The sequence below is a fragment of the Durio zibethinus genome, chromosome 28, assembly GCF_047325235.1.
Source record: "Durio zibethinus cultivar Kanyao isolate XHJ-2024 chromosome 28, ASM4732523v1, whole genome shotgun sequence".
NCBI lineage: Eukaryota > Viridiplantae > Streptophyta > Magnoliopsida > Malvales > Malvaceae > Durio > Durio zibethinus.
The window spans coordinates 2,431,283-2,450,593 of NC_143189.1; the positions used below are offsets into that span (position 1 = coordinate 2,431,283).

Here is a 19,311-nt window from a genome sequence, read left to right on the forward strand (position 1 = left end):
GTTAAAGCAAAACAAATTTTTGAAGATGGATTCTGAAATGAACTCAACTGACTTCCTTTGTCTTTCATTACTTTGTTATCCTGAACTTTTAATACATCAATCGTAGACTTCTTCAATGTTCTTGAAAGACCAATAGTTTAAAAGGTCGTAGGAAAATGGGTTATGGTCATAAAACGATTGCATGAGAAATTTAAGACATTTTCCTTTCATATTGACCAAAGTCAGGGATTTGGGTCATTAAAACATGGATCAATTTTGGTGGTTAGATGGTGACTGCCGTGACTTGGAGTTGTCAGAGAGTGATATGTTTAGACAAAACGTACAGAAAAGGTCAGAAGAAATGATTGGTTGAACAAGCCAAAAGCCCAAGAGGTAGCGATGGTGAGAGAAGAGCCGGATGCTTTACAAGCCCACAACCGAGTCTCCAAGCCCAATCAAGTTCTTTTGGTTTCTAATGTATGCCCTAGCCAGAAGGCCCAGCATAGATGGGTACTAGTCCTACTGGACTACTGGGTGATGGGCCTGGGTTAGGCTCTAAGCTAAATGCCAAGATTCTAAGCTCTTAAAAAAAAAACTGCTTGATTCCAAGAAATTTGATTTTATGCCAACGATATGTGCTAGCTCAGCTCCATTCAGTCAACCCCTATGAATCATGCTTCCTTACCAGTCTGACAACAAGTTGATGCCCTGTGTCCCCAAAGACAGGGAATTAGATAAGAGAGAGAGGTGACACTGATATCTCCATATTGAATTCCATATACAAGTCTGGTTCATCAGCTAATGTCTCTTAAATTTCCAATTAAAGCAAAGCAGATCAACTGATCAGAAATGAAATGATGAAGTGACGGATCCATTGGCCTGTGCTTTTACATGTAAATTTTTTTTTTACCAAAACTTGGTTAATATTTGCATAAAAATTCTGAAACAGTTCTGGGAATGAAAAGTATGATCATAAATGGAGGTACAACGACCAATGATGGAAGGAACAAAGGAACTGTGAAAGCCTGGGTGGGTGTAATTATTGGTTTGTTCTACTATCATATATCTCTTCCAGATGACCCATTTCATTTTTTTTTTTTTTCAATTTTAACCATTCAATCCCCAGCATCATGAGTACCTCCCCCAATTATATGCTTCTATTTCTGGGGGTGTCAATAAATTCTTGCATGCTGAAATGGGGTTCCATATCCATTAAGGAACTTTACCTAAATTTCAGGAACAGCATTTTTGCTAGGCCTGGTCCCAAATAATTAGTTGGGTTAGCCTAAGACTTCAAGTGCTTCTTATCAATATCTTATTAAGGACCAGAACCAAACCCTAAAAATTATACTTATAAACATTCCACCGTGACAAAGACCTACAAAACACAAGTCTTTGGATTGCAGTAAGTTCTTATGCTAGTCAAAAAGAAAGAGGACCCCTGAAGCTTTGGAAAACAAATAAAGTTGAAAAAAAAAATCACAATGTATACTTCGTTTAAGGGAGACGATAGTCCAATTGAAAAATAAAGATAGTATGAAATAGTTATTTTATATCAATATATGTCTTTTTTTATTTAAATCATGTCAAATAAAATGAAATTAATAAAAAAATTAATTATTTATTATACATTATATGCATAAGTTTATTGAAATAAATAATTATCATTTAATTATCGCATGTGATATGTAATAAATGATTGATTTTTTTTAATAACATGATTATATGACATAATTTGAATGAAAAAAATTTATGCTGACATGAAATAACTGTTTTATACAATTAATTTTCTCGATTGAAAATGATGATTTTTCTTTTTCTCCTTTCTCTTTCTTTTAGAGTTTTGAATTAGAATCTGACTTTAAAAAATTTTTAAGTAAAATTTGTGAAATCCTTTTATTAAAATGAATTTAAAAAAATTCACATAAAAAATCTAAATTAATAAATTTAAATGTTTTATTACATAAATTAAATATACAAAATTTAAAAAAATTCTAATAAAGTTTAATGATTTTTTACCTAAATATTTTATTAAAAATTTTGATATAATTTTACCGTTAAATAAGTACTGATTAAATTTTAGTTAGATATTTTTATGAATAAGTATTGATTAAATTTTTGATTAGATATTTTTAATAATTGTTTATATATTGATTTTTTATTCAACTCGATTAATTCATATATAAATTTTAATTTTTAAAATAAATTTTTATAAAATCATTTATAATAGAAAACATTACTAACTTTATTTAAAAATTTTCACTTAGCCTTGTCTTTGAATGATATGTTAATCATTTTTATTCTTTTTCTAACTTTTACTTTTATGATGATAAAATTTAGGTTGGCCCTACATAACTTTCCCTTGTTGTTTAGTGTCTACCAACTACCATAATTAACTCTTGAGCATCAATTTGGTGGATTACCTTTCTTAATTAACACTCTAAGGGCTAAGGTGATATTGATAGTAAATTGACAACTAAATGGGATTTAGGGGAGAGAAACATTTATAAGGGGAAAATGTAAATTTAGTAGTTCTGCCACATAACTAAATTACTAATTAAGTATGACAAGAAATAGAAAAAAAAATTAAAAAAAATCCTATTGGTTGCTTATATATTTTATAAGAGTCTATATTTAATACACTATCAGTATATAAATTCTATATACTATTAGTAATTAAGATGATACTACCTTATTAATGAGTAAATTTAAAAAAAAATTAAATTTTTATATATTTATTTTAAATGTTGATATTTACTAATTAATGAGATGGTATCATTTGATTCATTAATAGTGTATAAAATTTATACACTGATAATACATCAAATATAAATTAGTTTAATTTATAATAATGAAAAGGGATTCATTGTTTGAATTAGGAGCACTTGTTTCAAATAAGGAGTTTTTGATTGATATTTGCTTTCTTTTTCTTGGTTTTGAAAGTCTAACCTAAGCATGATTTTTGTGGACCGTATAGATTAATGCATTAAGAATTACACGCATCTAATTACTTGATCAATAATATTTATTAATTTTCATCCAAAGCATTGAACCCAACATTTATTTCTTCACACCGTAAAGATACCATCACATGGAAGTGGTACATAACTAGCTAGCTAGAGATTTCTTCATTTGTTTATGGCAGTTGAAAATCGGTATATATCCATATGTGAGATGACTGATGACGACTAGCATCGAGGATTTCCACCTGATGATTATCCACTGAAGCTGTATATAAAAAAATATAGTTCTATATGTACCAATCTTCCTTGGATTGTTTCATCAATATGAACTCTACACTTTTAACTTTTTAATTTAGCTTCTTTAATGGTTGGTTTAGAGGGGTTCATATAAACCACCCAAGAGGAAAAGATCCAATAATATCATGAAAGATTAAAAATTTTTTATCTGAAATTTTAGTGAGGCTGTCAAGATTATCCTTAGTGCGAATCATGAAACATCCAATGTACGACGTCAGTGTGAAAAACTAAAGAAGTTGATTTTCTTTGTGCTAATTAAGTGAATTTTTTTGTGCAATTTAAGTTTTGCTTGATAATTCGATTGGTAAAAATATTTTTTTTATATCTGATTAAAGATTTAATCATGCAGTAACCCTAAGTAAACCGCAGCGAGGGAATATGAAGAGCTCCCTCCATGCAAAAATGAAGTCAGTCCTGTTTGGAGTTGGCATTGCGAGGGAAGATGGCTTCAAGGAGGTGGAGGTGAGTCTGATGCAGCAACGGTGATACAGGAGGTTGCTAAGGCTGGGGACTCAAATTGGAAAGGAACAGGCATAACAATGGACGTGTTAAGTGCAGCTTCACATTACAGATTTTGCTGCTTTTCTCATGTAAACCGACATGCAAATGCTTTAGCTCATAATGTTACTAGGCTAGGTGGTATTGGAGGTCAGGTCCAAGTGTGGGAGGGTCTCCCTGTTTCTATCACTAATGTTGATTTTTCACCAGAGTAATGAAAGTATTTCATGTTTCTGATAAAAAAATAAACGTACCATCCGGTGTAATCGGACTTCTACATGAAATTTTAGCAACTAGAAACGAAGAAACATATAAAGAGCTAATATTAGAGAATTCTTACATTTTTATTTAATAAAAAAAAAAAAAAAAAACACATAACTCACATACCCTATGCATTTCAAAGCAAAGAACACTATGCAAACCAAAAAATAAAAAGATCAATCACAAATTAACAGCAATATCCAATAAATAAAGTTTTATATTCTTTACTCTTTTCCTAGTTAATTACCATACTTAACAGCTAATACAAACCAGTGCTTGTTTTAGTAGATGTTCTTCACTCAACTGTAGAGTATTACAGCTCATGGCTCGAACACTTCCTCGTTTTCTTCGAACTCCTCTTGGTTCTGGTTGTACCTTCCCATGTTGTTGTAACGATTCTCATTGTACTCGTTCCTTGAAGCAACTCCCCTGGAGTTCTCGTACTGGTTTGGATAATAGTTGTTCTCATTCTTAACGTCATAGTAGTACCTTCCATTCTCCAAGTATCTAGTGTCGCTCATGCCTTGCTTCTCACCATTGTTGTATCCATTGTAGTAGTTGTTGTTCTTGTTTTCCTCAGTGCTCCATCCTTTCTCTGTGAACCTGGCCTTACCAAAGTTTTCCTGCTCAGTCTCGTAGGAATTCTTGTTGTAATAATAAGTATTTTTGTTATTGTTGTTGTAGGATGCAGGAATGCTGTTGTAGGGTTCATCAGGGTGGTATCTAACAGGGGTAACATAGGGTTCGTAGGTTTCTTTGGTAGTGGTGGTGCTGCTGGGAGGGAGCTGGCCTGACCCGTGCCCATAAAGGCCATATCCATTTTGGGTCTCAGGGATAAACCTTGGCTCTTGCTCTTGCTTCCCGAAAGTCTGCTCTTCTCTGTAGGGAAGTGAACTCTTTTGGGTCTCGGAAATGAAGGTCTCATGCTCTTGTCCTATCGTGTCAGGGATGGTTGTCGTCTTTCTCTCATTGTTGTTGACACTTGGGATTTTGCTGAAGAATTCCCTGGCATGAATTTGCATGGAAAAAAAGGCAAAGAGGAAGAGGAAAGAGATGATGTTTGGTGAGGAAGCCATGGCTAGGGAAAGCGAATATTGTAGCTAATGCTTCTTTGTGTCTAAGAGTGCACACTGATGAGAAATTCTGATGGTACAGAATCTTTATATAGAAAGACCAATCTTTTGTTTTCTCCGTTTTAAAATTTTCTACTCAATTAGGTGGAAATGAGACGCGGGATGGTGATGACTGTGGTCCCTTGCACAAGAGAACTTTATCAAAAGAGGCCTTCCCTTTGTGTTTGTTCTTATGATCCCATTTCCCCACTGTAGTTAAAGATGTCCTAGCCATTTCTCTCAAGATTACCTTGTGTAACGGTCAACATAATCTCCACGATCCTATTAAAACTATAAACCCTAAATAAAAGCTAAATTGACCTTATTGCAGTAACCTTACTGTAAGGCATAGTGGCCAATAAGGGTATTTTTTTTTTCTTTTGTCAGCCAATAGAAAGACTTAATAGCAGTCTTAATAGCCATGATTTCAGCAATATTTGAATCTTGAAAGCCTGGTTTCCCTCTTGCCGAGCCATCCACATTAAATTTCAGCGTAAGGGTATGTTTGATATATAATTGGATGACCAAGGGAATAAAATAGTAGGAGTACTCATAATTTATCATATATGATACAATATTATATTTCTTCAATTAGTGCTATTTAATTTTACTTTCAACTTTATTTCTAGTTTCATTTTTCATCTCTCGTATATCAAAGATGGTAATAAAAAAAAGAAAAAGTAGTTTCTTTCTTTTCTTTGGTTCTTTTTCCTAACTTCTATTTCCGAAGTAGGTTAAAGTAGGTTGGGATTAATGGGAAAATAAGAGGCATTGTGAACAAGGGTACCCTAAGCCAAAAACAAAAGGAAGAAAGAGTATAGATGAAAGGGGATGCAAGTGTTATGCAAGGATTGAGGGGTGGGACATAAAATGATGACATTTAGTTCCTCTCTGCATGTGCTGCCCCTCTATTCTTTGTCTGATATTAGGGGCAGACCTAACCTTTTTCTACAGGGAGGATCGACCAACTGCTGGCCCTGGCCCCATCCCTCCAGTACTGCTTCCCTTCTTTAAAGTGCCATCAGCCATGCGCATTGCAAGCCTCATTTGCAAAGGACCCATTCCCTTTGCTAATTATACAAGTGCAATATCTTGTTCATATGATCAATATTGACTGTATTCATGTGCTCAATATTATCACATTGGGAAAAATAATTAACTTGTAATCTTGGTTCTAGTTATAGAAAAATCAACTAATGATTAATTCAAATGAATCCAATTCAAGACATGAAATTGACAAGACTTTTACCTTACTTTGCTTCATACACAAATTACTTAACTTTCATTACCAATAGGGAGACATATCCTTAAATACATATTTTAATGCATCCAACTGGTAGTTATTTATCTAAATTTGGCCATGCAATGACGTGTTGGAAGAATTTTGAGTTGCAATCCAAAGATGAAATAAAAACCCAAAGGAGATAGACAATTCTTAGAGAAGTCCACATCTCTAACCAAAATCTGAATCTTCCTCATCACTCAATTCATTTTTTTTTTCTTTCATAAGTATATATCAATTTAAAGCTCCATAATATGGTTAAGGAACAAAACTTGCAATATCATCATGAAAGAGGGCTGGATAGAGATATTGATGTATCCATCCATATTCTTTTATTGTAATTTAATGTTGGTCACCAAATGTTTTTACTAAACTTTAAGAATATGATTGGCGCCAATATTAAAGGGAAAAAATAAAACAAAAAAGAAAAAGAAGCTTCTGTTCATAATGAGCTTGACTCAACTTTGTGCTTTGTGCATTAAAAATTCAAGCACCAATGACTCAACCAATAACAAAATAAACATAATAAAAAAAATGAAGCCAAAGGAACCAGATTTTGGTGAAAATTCTTACAAAAATGTAATTATAGGAGTTTTTTTCTCGATAAAAAATGAAAGGACGACTTTAAGTCTAACCTAGAAAACTCTTGATGAAGACATGTAAGGATTTTAATGCCTAGGATATAAAAAAAGCAAAATATTTTCAATCTCATCATGGATTTTTATATTATATTTATTTTCATATTCTTACTTATATTCATATTCAATAGATTATCAAATCAGTCCTCATCTTTATTTTTATGGGTATTTAATGGATATTGATAATTTCATATAACTTTTTTTAAAAAATAAAAATAATATATATATTTTAGTTTTTTTATTTTATTTTGTATATTTAGATAATTTTTTAATAAATATATTAATTTTAATTAATTTAAAATAATAATTTTATTATTTAATAAAAAATTTATTTATTAAATATATAAAAAATATATGTATGATGTAAGTACGGAATAAGTATTATATTATCTATCTTCGCTTTCGTATTCAATAAAAATTTAAAATTATATTCATTTTCATTCACATACCCATAATGTAATATCTATCGTAATTTTTGTTCAAGTAAAATTTTGAATTTCACATTAGATATGAGTAAGATTGATAGATATAAAAATCTAATCTTGAAGTTGGCAAATATCGAATAGTTCATACAGCATTTTTGATAATTGGGTTTAGGCCTTCGTTTGGGGCTTAAACTACAATTTGATTGATTATTCACTGCAGAAAATATTTTATAGTCAACAGTCAGTATAATTTGTTAATAAAATATTAAATTTTTAATTTCAATTATCAAAATTATACTTTTAAGTAAAAAAATTAGAAAAAAAAAGGTTGGATAAAAATGGTATAGAATTTAATTAGAAATGCTTTATTGTCAACACCAGTGTTTAACCAATCAAATAGATTTTGTTTTGTTTTGTTTTGGCTTTTACTTTTGCTTTCTTTTTCCTTTCCTTGGATTAAGTGAAGCTTAGTTGCGTGATTACCGTTGGGGAAGCTTTTCAGCCGTACAAATCATGAATCCATCACTTCTGCCCAATTTTGAAAAAGAATTTGCCGAACTGAAAGGAGATTAACAGAAGAGAAAAAGACAGTATTCAAAGTGATTAGTGCAATGAAGCAGAAGCTGTAGAAACATGGTGTTAGCCCTAAAGATTAGACAAAACCCTTAACTAATCGAAACCAAACCACATTTTTATTGAACACCAAAATCTGACCATCTTGATTGAATAAATTCAATGCAATGGCCTCCAAAATTTGAGGTAAATTCCAGGATAGCTGCTTGCAAAATTCAACTAAATAGAATTTGCATAGTAGATTTTCAGTTAGTGCAGTTGGAGTTTGGTGGGTTATATATCAGGAAAATTCACCAAGCTACTACCGTCCAAATAAACAAGAAAATCCAATGTTGACAAGGGAATTGATAAGCATAAGAATTTAGTATTACACAATTCCGAGACAACGAAATTTTCATCTTTAACGGGAACTGGATTGAACAGGATAAGAGAGAACAACAATAAATCCTCATTTGGGTTTTGTTTAACAGTTAATCATGATTCATGAATGCCACGGCCATTCTTTAGTTTTTTAAATTAGAGTTACTTGACCCGAATTGGTTAAACTCAAATTTTCATAGAAATAGATAGGCCAGTTATCCCATGTAAGGGGATAAAGAAAAAACAAAAACGTAATGCAATAATTATGAAAATCATTTGGTACGCGTCATTTGATACTAGAAAAGCAAGCTTTGATACAAATAGATGCCAATAGCATAAGCCTGGCAAATCAAAATTTGGATCAAGTATCACAATGTATTGATGTGGATCCTGGAATATTTCTATGTAAACTCGTGTCATTGGCAACCATTGTGATGATTATACATACACCAATAGACCCAGTGCTGTGGGGTGAACATGTGCCAACTCTTCTTTGACCTTTGATAGCAAAACCAAAACGTAAAAGAAAGAAGAGTAGAGAAGACAAACTGCAGCAGCTTGTCCACTATTCCAGGGTAAGCCACTACCCTGAATGGAAGATTTCTTGACCTAGCTGAACTTGTGATAACAGCACCTAAATATAACATGGGAGGGAGAACCATATAAGCCGCTATTCCTGCTTCCTGTAAAAATCTTTTCTTTCTTCCTGCAAGAAGGAAAGAATAGTGGTAGTCGAAGCTTATAAAATCCTAGAGTTACCAAATGAAGAACTTTCGAGCTGACAACACAAATATAAATTATTTTTCTTTTTGCCACTTCAAATAGATTTTTAATTTTTTGTTAAAAAAAAAAAGGCATTTCTGTTTACTACAAATACTTACTTAATAGTGTATTATTATTATCGAAATTGAAAAGTTGGTGATATAGCTTCTCAGCCTCCCAGAGCGTGGATTTTCAAAAGGGGCATCTGCAGGGTTGAATTCCCCACGTCTTTTGGGCATACTCTTCAACTGTCCTATCACTGCTAAATCTCCCAGAGCCAGCAGTGCTAAGTATACTCATTTCAGTCCATCTCTCTTGATCAACATATGCTTTATCTGCAGCTGCCTGTTGTTTCCACATGTTCACGATTAAATCCTCAAGCCATTCTAATTTCTACATGATGGAAGCAAAATCAAGGGATCGCAAAACCAGTATTACCTGGGCCTCTAGATAGCTTGTAAAATCAGCACCAAGTAGATAATAGTCCTGCCCACCCTCTATGTTGTCGCACAACGATTTGAAATAGTCTTTAAACCCAAAATAACCATCACGAACCATTCTACATATAGTAACACAATAACATTGAATCACTTGAAATTCATATCATATTTGAAGCAGCTCAAACTCTGTATAAGAAAACAAGGGTTGAGATGCATATTATTGATATGGCTGTACATTACATGGAATGAAGGGGTGGGGGGGCCAAAGTTCCATGATATACCTTACGACACGTGAAAATTGCAGAGGAACTTTAAGAGCAGGTCCTTTCTCACGCAATGCAGAAACTTCATGCACTTTTGCACCAAACAAAAACTGAAAGAAACCTTATCAGAAATCCAGTCCTACTAATATTGTTGATTACCGTTTGTATATGTGTTGTTACATTCAGCATCAATTTATAGGCCAATGTTAAGTTGTACTTACCATGTTATCCTCCCCAATTTCTTCAATAATTTCAACTGTAGAACCATCTACTGTAGCTAAAAGTAAACAACCATTCATCAAAAACTTCATGCTGCCGGTTCCTGATGCCTCATGTCCTGCAGTGCTGCAACCGAATCAGGATACTTTAGGTAAAAGAAGTGTAGATCAGAAGCAGATGAATTGAGTGGGAGAAAATATTTTTCTTAAAATGGTTATGGAAAAAGGGGCTTCAGAGGTGGGGAGGGGAATTCTGCACCAATCACTTGCCTATTATATCGTTTCATCATCCTAATCTCTTTTGAACTGCCTAATCTGTACTTTTGAATGACAAAATTATTCCACCTTTTCAATGATATTAATTACAAAAGCTTAATGACAATTAATGCTAAAAGATTCCAATAACATGCAACCCAAATTTACTGCTAAAATGGACATATCCATCTTTAGAGTGCAAAATATATCTCTATAAATGAAGCCAATAGTTGACAATACAAAAACACCAAGTAAAATCCCACTCAGTGATTGCTGCAAAAGATGAGATAACTGCTAACAGAACTCGTGATTCCATCTGAAGTGAAAAGCTTATGCTTTCTACCTTAGATGTTGAGAAATGTCAGCCCCTGGTATTACCAACTCAGCAACAGAAACATTGTAATCAGGGATAAAAACCTGCAGTTATAGTTAACCAGACTTAGGAAGACAGATTTATTATAAGACAGGTCCACAGATCCTTACAGCTTTATTTCATCATCTTGATTGCTGATTATTTCTGTTTAGGGGTAATTAGTCCCTTCTGAGTAAATAATACGCTTTCTTAGTTACACTTACATTCAGCAAACACATTTGAAAAAATAATATTGGCTTACCAACTTTAAAAGATCTCCAATATCACTGTCATTGTTGATTTTTTCAGCCACAGCATGACAAAGTTTGATAATTTTCTTTGCAGTTTCATAACCTGGAGCAGCTTTTCCTCCAATTATGCAGACACGTGGTACAACCTTTATCCTGTCATTCTTGTCCATATTCTGCACCAAGGAGAGAATAGCATGTGCAAGATACCACTGAGTGCCACATTCAAATCATGAAATCAAGAAAAATTGGTGATTTTTTTAACTTAAAGGTAGAATGTTTGAAAACATATAAAATCTGTATAACTTAACATCTTTATGCAAAGCCAAAAAGATCATGCTTAAGGAGAATGGATAATCTACTCGTACCTAACAGTTCAGGATGTATGCAAACAAAATGAGTAAGGAACCTTAGATCTTGCACACATCCAGCCGCAAGATGGTAATAACTTAAACCTCTAATTGTTAGTTTCTACATGGACAAGTTAATCAGGCATGTATAAGAAGCAGCATTTAATAAATTCAATTTGTTTTCATATCTCTTTCAGCCAAAGATAGTGTTAACCTTGATACAGTCATATCTATGGATAATGCCAAGTATATTAAGCAGCTGCCGTTTATATTCATGTATCCGCTTTGTCTGAACATCAAACATTGCATCCAAGCTGACCTGCCCATTACAAATAATGCACGCCAGCATCAGATCATTACAAGCTCCTCTAAGACAGGACAAGGGAATTTAAGGACATAAATTAAAGCTTTCTTCACAACCTTCAAACCACTCATTGCTTCAATGTACTCAGCAAGCCTTATTTTGTTGACCTTCTTAACCTATGACATAGTAATTAATAATAAATTAATGATTTAGCCAATTATGTGTTCTATTTTCAAAGCTAATCCTGCTTACTACAAAAGTACCATCTTCCATTCTTGATGCAATTCGCCATTAGCTGCATGTTCTCTCAATCCTATTAAATGGTCAATATCACGGATCCAATCTTCTGTTCCAAGCCATTTTGAGATAAGAGCACATAAACTAGGATTGCTCACAACAATCCAGCGACGCTGAGAAATCATATGTTAACATATCAAAATCAATACACAGCAGATGAGTTCATATTATTCATGAAATTTTAGTCATCAGCGCTAGATGCATCACTGCATTAAAGTAAGAATTCCAAAATTTTATTGAAATGCAGCATGCAACTTAATCTATCAGTAAGGTAACAAATGAAGTGAAGATTGCAACTTATTAAACCTGGGTCACTCCATTTGTCTTGTATTGAAATTTTTCAGGCCACAGCTCATAGAAGTCCTGCAAAGATTTAATAGATACTAACAGTTAAGATCAACCAATTAAAGATGCTCCCTGAAGCTTAGCAATTTCAAATTTATTACAAGCCAAATAGGAAAAGCAATGCTTTGAGTAGCTAAAAACAAATTTAAGTTTTACCTTGAATAACTTTGTTGTTAACAATTTTGAATGTACTCTTGAGACACCATTCACAGTGTGAGAACAAAGAATTGATAGGTTTGCCATTTGAATACTCTGGCAAAAGAGATGGTATGAAGTTTCAGTTCACATAATATTCTAGCAATCCACCAACACAACAAAAATTTTGAAAATCTACGCATTTTGAGATGGCCTGGTGAAATACCTTCACAGCACCTTCCTCAACAATTGACATCCTGGCCAGCCGATTGTAATCTAAACCAATCCTCTTCTTTAGCTCTTCCACAAATTTGAAGTTTATGTCATATATAATCTGGAGAAGAGCAAATTTTGTAAAACTAGTAAACAAATTGACAACCAATCAGATTAATAAATAAAAATCTAAAGAAGTCGAAAATACAGGAAATATTTTGCAAAAATAATAATAGTCCACACGGTGGCTTCTGTACCTTGAAAGAATGATGACACAATGCAAGAAATTTCTTAAAATGAAGCTTATTCCCTAAAACTAATCATACTTTCAGTCACATAAAATTATTCCAGGTATCAGGGAAACTTTATTTAACAGAAAATACATTGCAACATTCAAATAAAATACACCTGCAAGTGTCGAGGGAGAAGGCTGCCCAGTAGATCCACGGGGATTTTCTCCAATCCTTCAGGTGATACAGTATGCGTTGTGAATGTAAATACTTTGCATATGATGTTCCATGCTCTGTTCCAGCCTAAATGCTCTTCATCCACAAGCACTCTCATTACCTCAGCTATTGCAAGAGATGGATGAGTATCATTCAGGTGCAGTGCAACCTATATAAAATGCAATTGAAGTTGTCAAGCAGCAGTGCAGCACTCAACCTATGAATAATAATTAAAGTGGAAAGAGAATCTTCTCAATGTACAGAAAGCTTCCTACACTCAACTCCCACTCCTGCCATCATCTAAACTCACAATGATTTAGCAAGGATCCGCCATTGAAAACTAGATTGAGCCTTGAGAACAGCTATTTTACTCAAAATTCAGGAGGTTAGAACTGAGCCATGTCATCTCACCCACATGACAAGACCAGTAAGCACTAGCCCTTTTGTAAGTGTTTTAACATATGCTTTTGGCACTAATAGATATGTGAAAGATGCAGCTAAGAACCTTCTCTGGAAAATCGTCAAAGGTACTGTGAGCATCTTTGAATCTTCTGATGATGTCTTGCACTGATGCTGAGACAAAGAAATATTGCTGTTTCAACCGCAATTCTTTACCCTGAAAGAAACTACCTCAATGCAATATGAATGTAGCTCTAGAAAAAGACAATAAAGAAACATATTCTTTTTTTGGCCAATAATAAAGAAACATATTCAGTTAGTTCCTTTGCAAACATTTTAATCAAGTTTTTAATCAAAGCAACATGAATAATCTCCATTGAAGTCCAATTAATTGCCAAAAACCAAACAGTTCCAGAAAATGCCGTAGAAAATAAGCATGAAAAAATTGATAGATGGGCAGAGTCTAATTTTGATATAAGTAATCAAGTTAAGGAAAAGCAACCACACCTGATAAGAACGATCATCCGGGTATAATATGCTACTAATATTTTCTGCTCTCTGTCTTTCGACCACAGCATTGATGTAATCTCCAGTGTTATAGGATTCCTGCAGATTACATGATTTGGATAATGATGAAATTATGCCAAACTAAATTTATGAACCCAGCAATACATGTTCAAAGTATTAAAATTAAAATTTTACAACCGCCCCCCCCCCCCCCCCCCAAGAGAGAGAGAGAGAGAGAACAGATTATTTGATGGCAACAATTCAGTTTCAGATATAATTCAATACTTTTGTATGAGGGAATGATGATAAATGGAGATTGATAATGAGAGGGCATTAGAAATGATGCATACAGGAAAAACCACATAGTTGCATATGTAACTTAGTTTAAGCAACCAAATCATAATTTGAAAGGTCAGTCAAATGATGGCATTTCTAGCAAATATAGAGCCTGAAAATAATTCTGTACACAGCATGGTCTTACCTTAGTTTAATCCTATCTAAATGAAAGTGAAGATAGACATAAAACTCATGCTACTATTACTAATTAATACACAGATGAATGCTGTTGGACTTTGTCAAAATTACCATATTATGCTGATCACTTGGTTTAGCAGCCCAAAGGCGGAGATTAATGGTATTCCTTGTTCCATAACCAGGTATTGGATTGTCATAGGCCACGGCTTCAACCTACCAACATGAAGACATGTTGCTAAGCTAAAATAAATTACCAATCACATAAACTTAAATTTATCCCTCATTTAAATCATCCATCACCAAGGACATAACCAATGGATAAAGAGTTTTATAAAAAAAGTGCAAGCTTTAATTTATGAAAAGAATTACTGCCTTACCGTTTCTCTGGGAACCCAAACTTTACATTTCTCTTCATTCAAAAGTTCATCTGTGACAGTCCCATAGAACTGAACCATCCAGGAAAATAGAGTGGCAGTGAAGGCAGAAGTTTAGAAAACAGAACAGAATTGTAAATGAATAATAAGATAATGTCAAATATCCAATGTTAAAACAGATAAGTACTTGCAAACCTTAACAGGATATGTGACATGAACCCGCTCTATCTCCCAAGGGTTTCCAAAATTCAACCAAAAATCAGGCTGTTCATGTTGAAACCCATCCAATATGACTTGGCGGAACAACCCATACTGGTAGCGTAATCCATAACTGCAGAAGAAGAGACATGATTCCCAGAATTAGATTCATTACAAATAAAAGCCAAGATTCATTAGAGGATATGCAAGTTATGCAGGATCTGATCAACTGGATATTGATGAAGACTTCCTAAACTGACTTTGAAAAGGAAAACTAGTATATATTATGGAAAAGCCGATACTTGTTATAAGATATACTAGTCAGCTTCACAGACAATTTTGGTTTCAAAACCAGTATGGATAATTATTCAGAGTCCCTACTTAAGGCAAGGCTTAGATGAGTTACTTTTGACTTGAAATACCTACAAATCTTACAAGCAAATCATCGAATAGAGGCATACCCTACCGCAGGATAGTCCAGAGTTGCTAGAGAATCCATTTGACATGCCGAAAGACGAGCAAGGCCTCCATTACCCAGGGCGGCATCTCCTTCCTTTGAATATCATAATGAATAAGCTAAAGAGGAAGTGAATATTATCTGAGTATACCAATTATAAAAAATAAAACAAGCCAAAAAGCTTCCTTGCTACGTGCATTAAGAATTCACTTTTATGCCACTTGTTAAAACAAGATATCTCTCTCTAGTTATAATTAGATGGATAGGCTTGTTTTGACAGGACAAGCACACCTTAACAACGTAAAGGTTTATGTCTCTATGTTCCCTACAATATGGGCATTCATACTTGGTCAATGAATCACCTCATTTCACAAAGTTTAAATCTCCAGTTCACACAATGCATGACCGCTAATATTTACTTCATGTGTTCAATTGTTCTCACAATCAAACAATTACTTGTACTTAAAATCTCGATCCGCCGAGTAAAGATAATCTAAGATTAGGACAATCAAGGAGTACAAAAAGCAAATGTCAAGCTAACCTGCTCCGCTAAAACCTCTAACTCAAAACCAAGTTGGCTTAAAGCATCTGCAAATTGGTCTCGGATTCCAAGGTTGATGACACTATTTGACAAGGAACGGCCTGAAATTAAAAATTACACACAGTGCTTTAGCATAAACTCAATTCAAAGCGACGAAGACAAACCAGAATAATGTGTAAATCCAAGAAACTCATTCTACTCTGTAATAGAAACCACCAGTTTGATCCTTTAGCATTGATACATTATAAGTACTAGGGGAGTACTAGAACACAAAACCAAACTCTGAGAGAGCTCTTAACATTATCAATCATTTTAAATTTTAAACAATCATGATAATAATAAGGCTTAGATAAAGGTAAAAAAATACCCATAAGAAACTCAAGTGAAAGGAAGTAAATTCGCTTTGGGTCTTTTCTCTTGAAATGCATCTGAGTATCATGCCAACGTTCAATCAACCGATCTCTTACACTGTGTGCTAAAGCCTACAAATATGTTAAACAATCAAAATCAAATTACATGAAACCCGCAATACATTCCCGCCAAAATTTAAAAGTGTCACAACTCACTCTCAAATCAACAATCACACGCTAAGTTTTACCTGATAAGCTTCAAAATCATCGAAACTAAACCGTGATCGAGCCACCGTGTACTCAACATGATGTAAAATATCATTTTGTAAGCTAGTCGGATCGTTCTTCAAGAAACCATCCATCAGTTCAAAAATCCTCTCAACTTTGGATTTCTTCTCCCCAAAACTTAACCGAGGCTTATTAACCACGATCCGTCTGGCCGCCGACTCCACAGACACGGCAACGTCATCGTCACCGTCACCGTCACCGTCGATTGCCTCGATCAAGGCCTTCTTGATCCTCTCCAAACTCTCTTTATCGTCGATCTTGTTGCCGTGAGAATCGGTTACGAAGAACGTTTTGATAAAACAGTCTCCTTCAAAGTTTATGCTGGCTTTGTCGATGCGTAGGCCGAGAAAATTGAATACACGCGTGATGACTTGGAGGAGACCGATCCGGTTACGCGCGCGGATAACGACAACAGTTGAGTTAGCATGATTCTCAGTGGCGGTTTCGACGGTCACGGAAGTGGATGTGGCGGGAGGAGGTTTGGCGGAGGAGGAAGCGAGTGTGAGAGTGGCTCGGTGAGGGGGCGCATAGAGGATTGGAAAGAAAGAGATGTTTCTAGAAAGGAGCGGCAATGGAGTGAACGGTAAAGAAGAAAATGAAGTGTTTGGTTTGAGGAAAGGAAAGGAGAGTGCAGCCATTGGACTGAGAAATTTTTGCTGCAGCTGTGTATTATGTAATGCTTTGAAGAAGGTGGAGAAGTGGAGTGAATGCGGACGAAATCAAGAAGTAACCGTGAAGATCTACCTTAAATCTATGCCACGTCAGCAAATTAATTGGTCCGTTAAGGCGGTGTAGAAAATATCACGCGCAGTGCATGATCCTTTGACCGGCGCTTCTCTTTTTCATTTTCCAACCAAATTTTAAGGTAGAGGTGACACGTGTATCTGTAGATTGAAGCGGTAGCAAGTGGATCCCCGATCCTTGATCCAAGATCCAAGATCCAAGATCCAAGATCCAAGATAGAGAGATAGCGCTTCTCGACGTTTGCTACAAAGTCATAATCTGGTCCAGAAAAGTTAAAAGAGATGGGCCCTCTTTTCTTTTCCTTTGGCCCATTATCAATAATGCATAAAGTTCAGGGCCTGGGCCCATCATCAAATGGAAAATACAATTTAAAAAGGATTTAAAAAGAATTAAAATATATATATATAATATTTTAAAGGCTGAATTGGATATAATAAAAAAAATAAAAAAATTTTGAAAATTTTTGAGAAAGTATAAAGGTTTTTTAATATTTTAGCCTTTATTTATTTTAATATTTTCTTCTTGCTCAATAATATTGTTTATTACATATTTAGAATTTACCAAAGCTTTTTCAAAATTTTTAATTTTTTTATAACATATTTCATATATAAATTTTATATATGTTATAAGTTTTAAAAACTTGAATATAGTCTTAAAATTGTTAATTAGTGTACACATATATATATATCTAAATAAATAAAATTAATTGATGCATCGTCATAAGTTAATGTTTTTCTGAAAATAGAATTCAAATATATAAAATGATTTTGCTTATAATATTGTGTGTTTTATCATCTTTTATCTAATTACTATTTCGATAATTCAAATTTAAGTTAATTTTTTATTCATAATTGAGTAAAATTCAATTGATTACCTATCCATAATTTCTAATAATATTCATTATCCTTTGTTGCCAAAATTCATTACCCTTATCTAATATATATATATATATATATATATATATATAACAGTATACATAAATAAATTTGTTACATAAACACCACTTATATGAACAATTCACTTGAAGGACACATATGATAATTTTTTAAAAGAATAAAATAATTTATTGTAATTGCAAATTAGATAATTTTAAATTTATTGAAATTATAATTGAAAATCAAATTAATTTAGAGATATATATTCTAAAATTAAAAAACATAACATATGGATTTTATTTTTTTAATGCATAATTTTAATTGTTTACCAAATAAATTTATTTAAAAATTATTTAATTATCAAAATCTTTCAAACATGTTTAAAAATTATAAAGATTAAGTTTATCCAAATCTTTTAGTAATCTTTTCAATTTTGATTTAAAAATTTTTATTTAAATAATTATTTTTTAAAAAAATTTACTTAAAACATTAAAAATTTAAACAATTTTATGTAAGATTTTGAAAATTCAAAAAATTTTAATCTTAAATCTTTAAATAATAAAATTATCAAAATGATTATATCCATTTGAACTATAATTATCAAATTTATATTTCAAATAAATGCCAAAAATTTAATATTATATACATCACTTATTATTTCCAATTTAAATTTTAAAAATTATTTATTTAATTCTAATTGCCATTAAAAAATTCTTTTACAAATTTAAGATTACAAATGTAACGTGTCATACACCAAATCTTTTATTTTTTTACTAACTCTTTTTTAAGGTATATTATATTACTATTGCAATTTTTTTTTTGTTTATAAATTTTTTCTAAGATATATTTTATTGTTATTACAATTTCATTCTTATGAAAAATATTTTTTTAATTTATTTTTTATTTTTTCACATATTTTCTAACATTTTTTATATTTTGTATAATAATTTAGTCAAGATTACTAAAGTGAAAGTGTGTTAATACTTATTTTATTATTTAATTTATCATTCAATAATTTTTTTTAAAAAAAATATATAATTTATTTTTATTTGATATAATTTTATAAGTGTATACATATTATTGTAAAA

The 19,311-nt window shown here is 32.7% G+C and overlaps 2 protein-coding genes across 8 annotated transcripts; both read right to left on the reverse strand.

The window, feature by feature from the left end:
- Window positions 1-4,053: 4,053 nt before the first annotated feature.
- On the reverse strand, window positions 4,054-5,145 carry LOC111281041 (protein E6-like). Its single transcript, XM_022868599.2, has one exon. It carries the CDS (start codon window positions 5,072-5,074, stop codon window positions 4,319-4,321), a length of 756 nt encoding a protein of 251 aa, XP_022724334.2. The 5' UTR covers window positions 5,075-5,145; the 3' UTR covers window positions 4,054-4,318.
- A 3,503-nt stretch (window positions 5,146-8,648) lies between these two features.
- Window positions 8,649-17,346, reverse strand: LOC111280900 (uncharacterized). 7 transcript variants are annotated; one of them, XR_016335107.1, is made up of 23 exons: window positions 16,565-17,324; window positions 16,334-16,448; window positions 15,967-16,067; window positions 15,430-15,521; window positions 14,966-15,101; window positions 14,774-14,842; window positions 14,508-14,609; window positions 13,923-14,021; window positions 13,522-13,632; window positions 12,979-13,185; window positions 12,584-12,691; window positions 12,379-12,474; window positions 12,184-12,240; window positions 11,844-11,990; window positions 11,697-11,756; window positions 11,491-11,595; window positions 10,941-11,102; window positions 10,670-10,743; window positions 10,075-10,198; window positions 9,872-9,963; window positions 9,589-9,709; window positions 9,270-9,495; window positions 8,649-9,094 (listed from the first exon to the last, which is right to left on the reverse strand). XR_016335107.1 is itself a non-coding variant. In XM_089757208.1 (22 exons), exons 1-22 carry the CDS (start codon window positions 17,240-17,242, stop codon window positions 9,343-9,345), a joined length of 3,009 nt encoding a protein of 1,002 aa, XP_089613334.1. In that variant the 5' UTR covers window positions 17,243-17,324; the 3' UTR covers window positions 9,269-9,342. The 7 variants fall into 7 exon arrangements, 1 of the variants encoding a protein (XP_089613334.1); XM_089757208.1 differs by lacking the exon at window positions 8,649-9,094 and having other exon boundaries at window positions 9,269-9,495; XR_016335109.1 differs by lacking the exon at window positions 8,649-9,094 and having other exon boundaries at window positions 9,468-9,495; window positions 9,589-9,776; window positions 16,565-17,333.
- Between the last annotated feature and the right edge of the window lie 1,965 nt (window positions 17,347-19,311).

Excerpts from the sequence above, each read along its gene's own strand:
- LOC111281041 (XM_022868599.2), bottom strand. The coding sequence starts at position 5,074 with ATGGCTTCCTCACCAAACATCATCTCTTTCCTCTTCCTCTTTGCCTTT.
- LOC111280900 (XM_089757208.1), bottom strand. The coding sequence starts at position 17,242 with ATGGCTGCACTCTCCTTTCCTTTCCTCAAACCAAACACTTCATTTTCT. Across the intron at positions 13,186-13,521 it reads TTGACGATTTTCCAGAGAAG|GTTGCACTGCACCTGAATGA; the intron begins GTTCTTAGCTGC and ends CATTTTATATAG. Across the intron at positions 12,475-12,583 it reads TTGAGGAAGGTGCTGTGAAG|AGTATTCAAATGGCAAACCT; the intron begins GTATTTCACCAG and ends CTCTTTTGCCAG.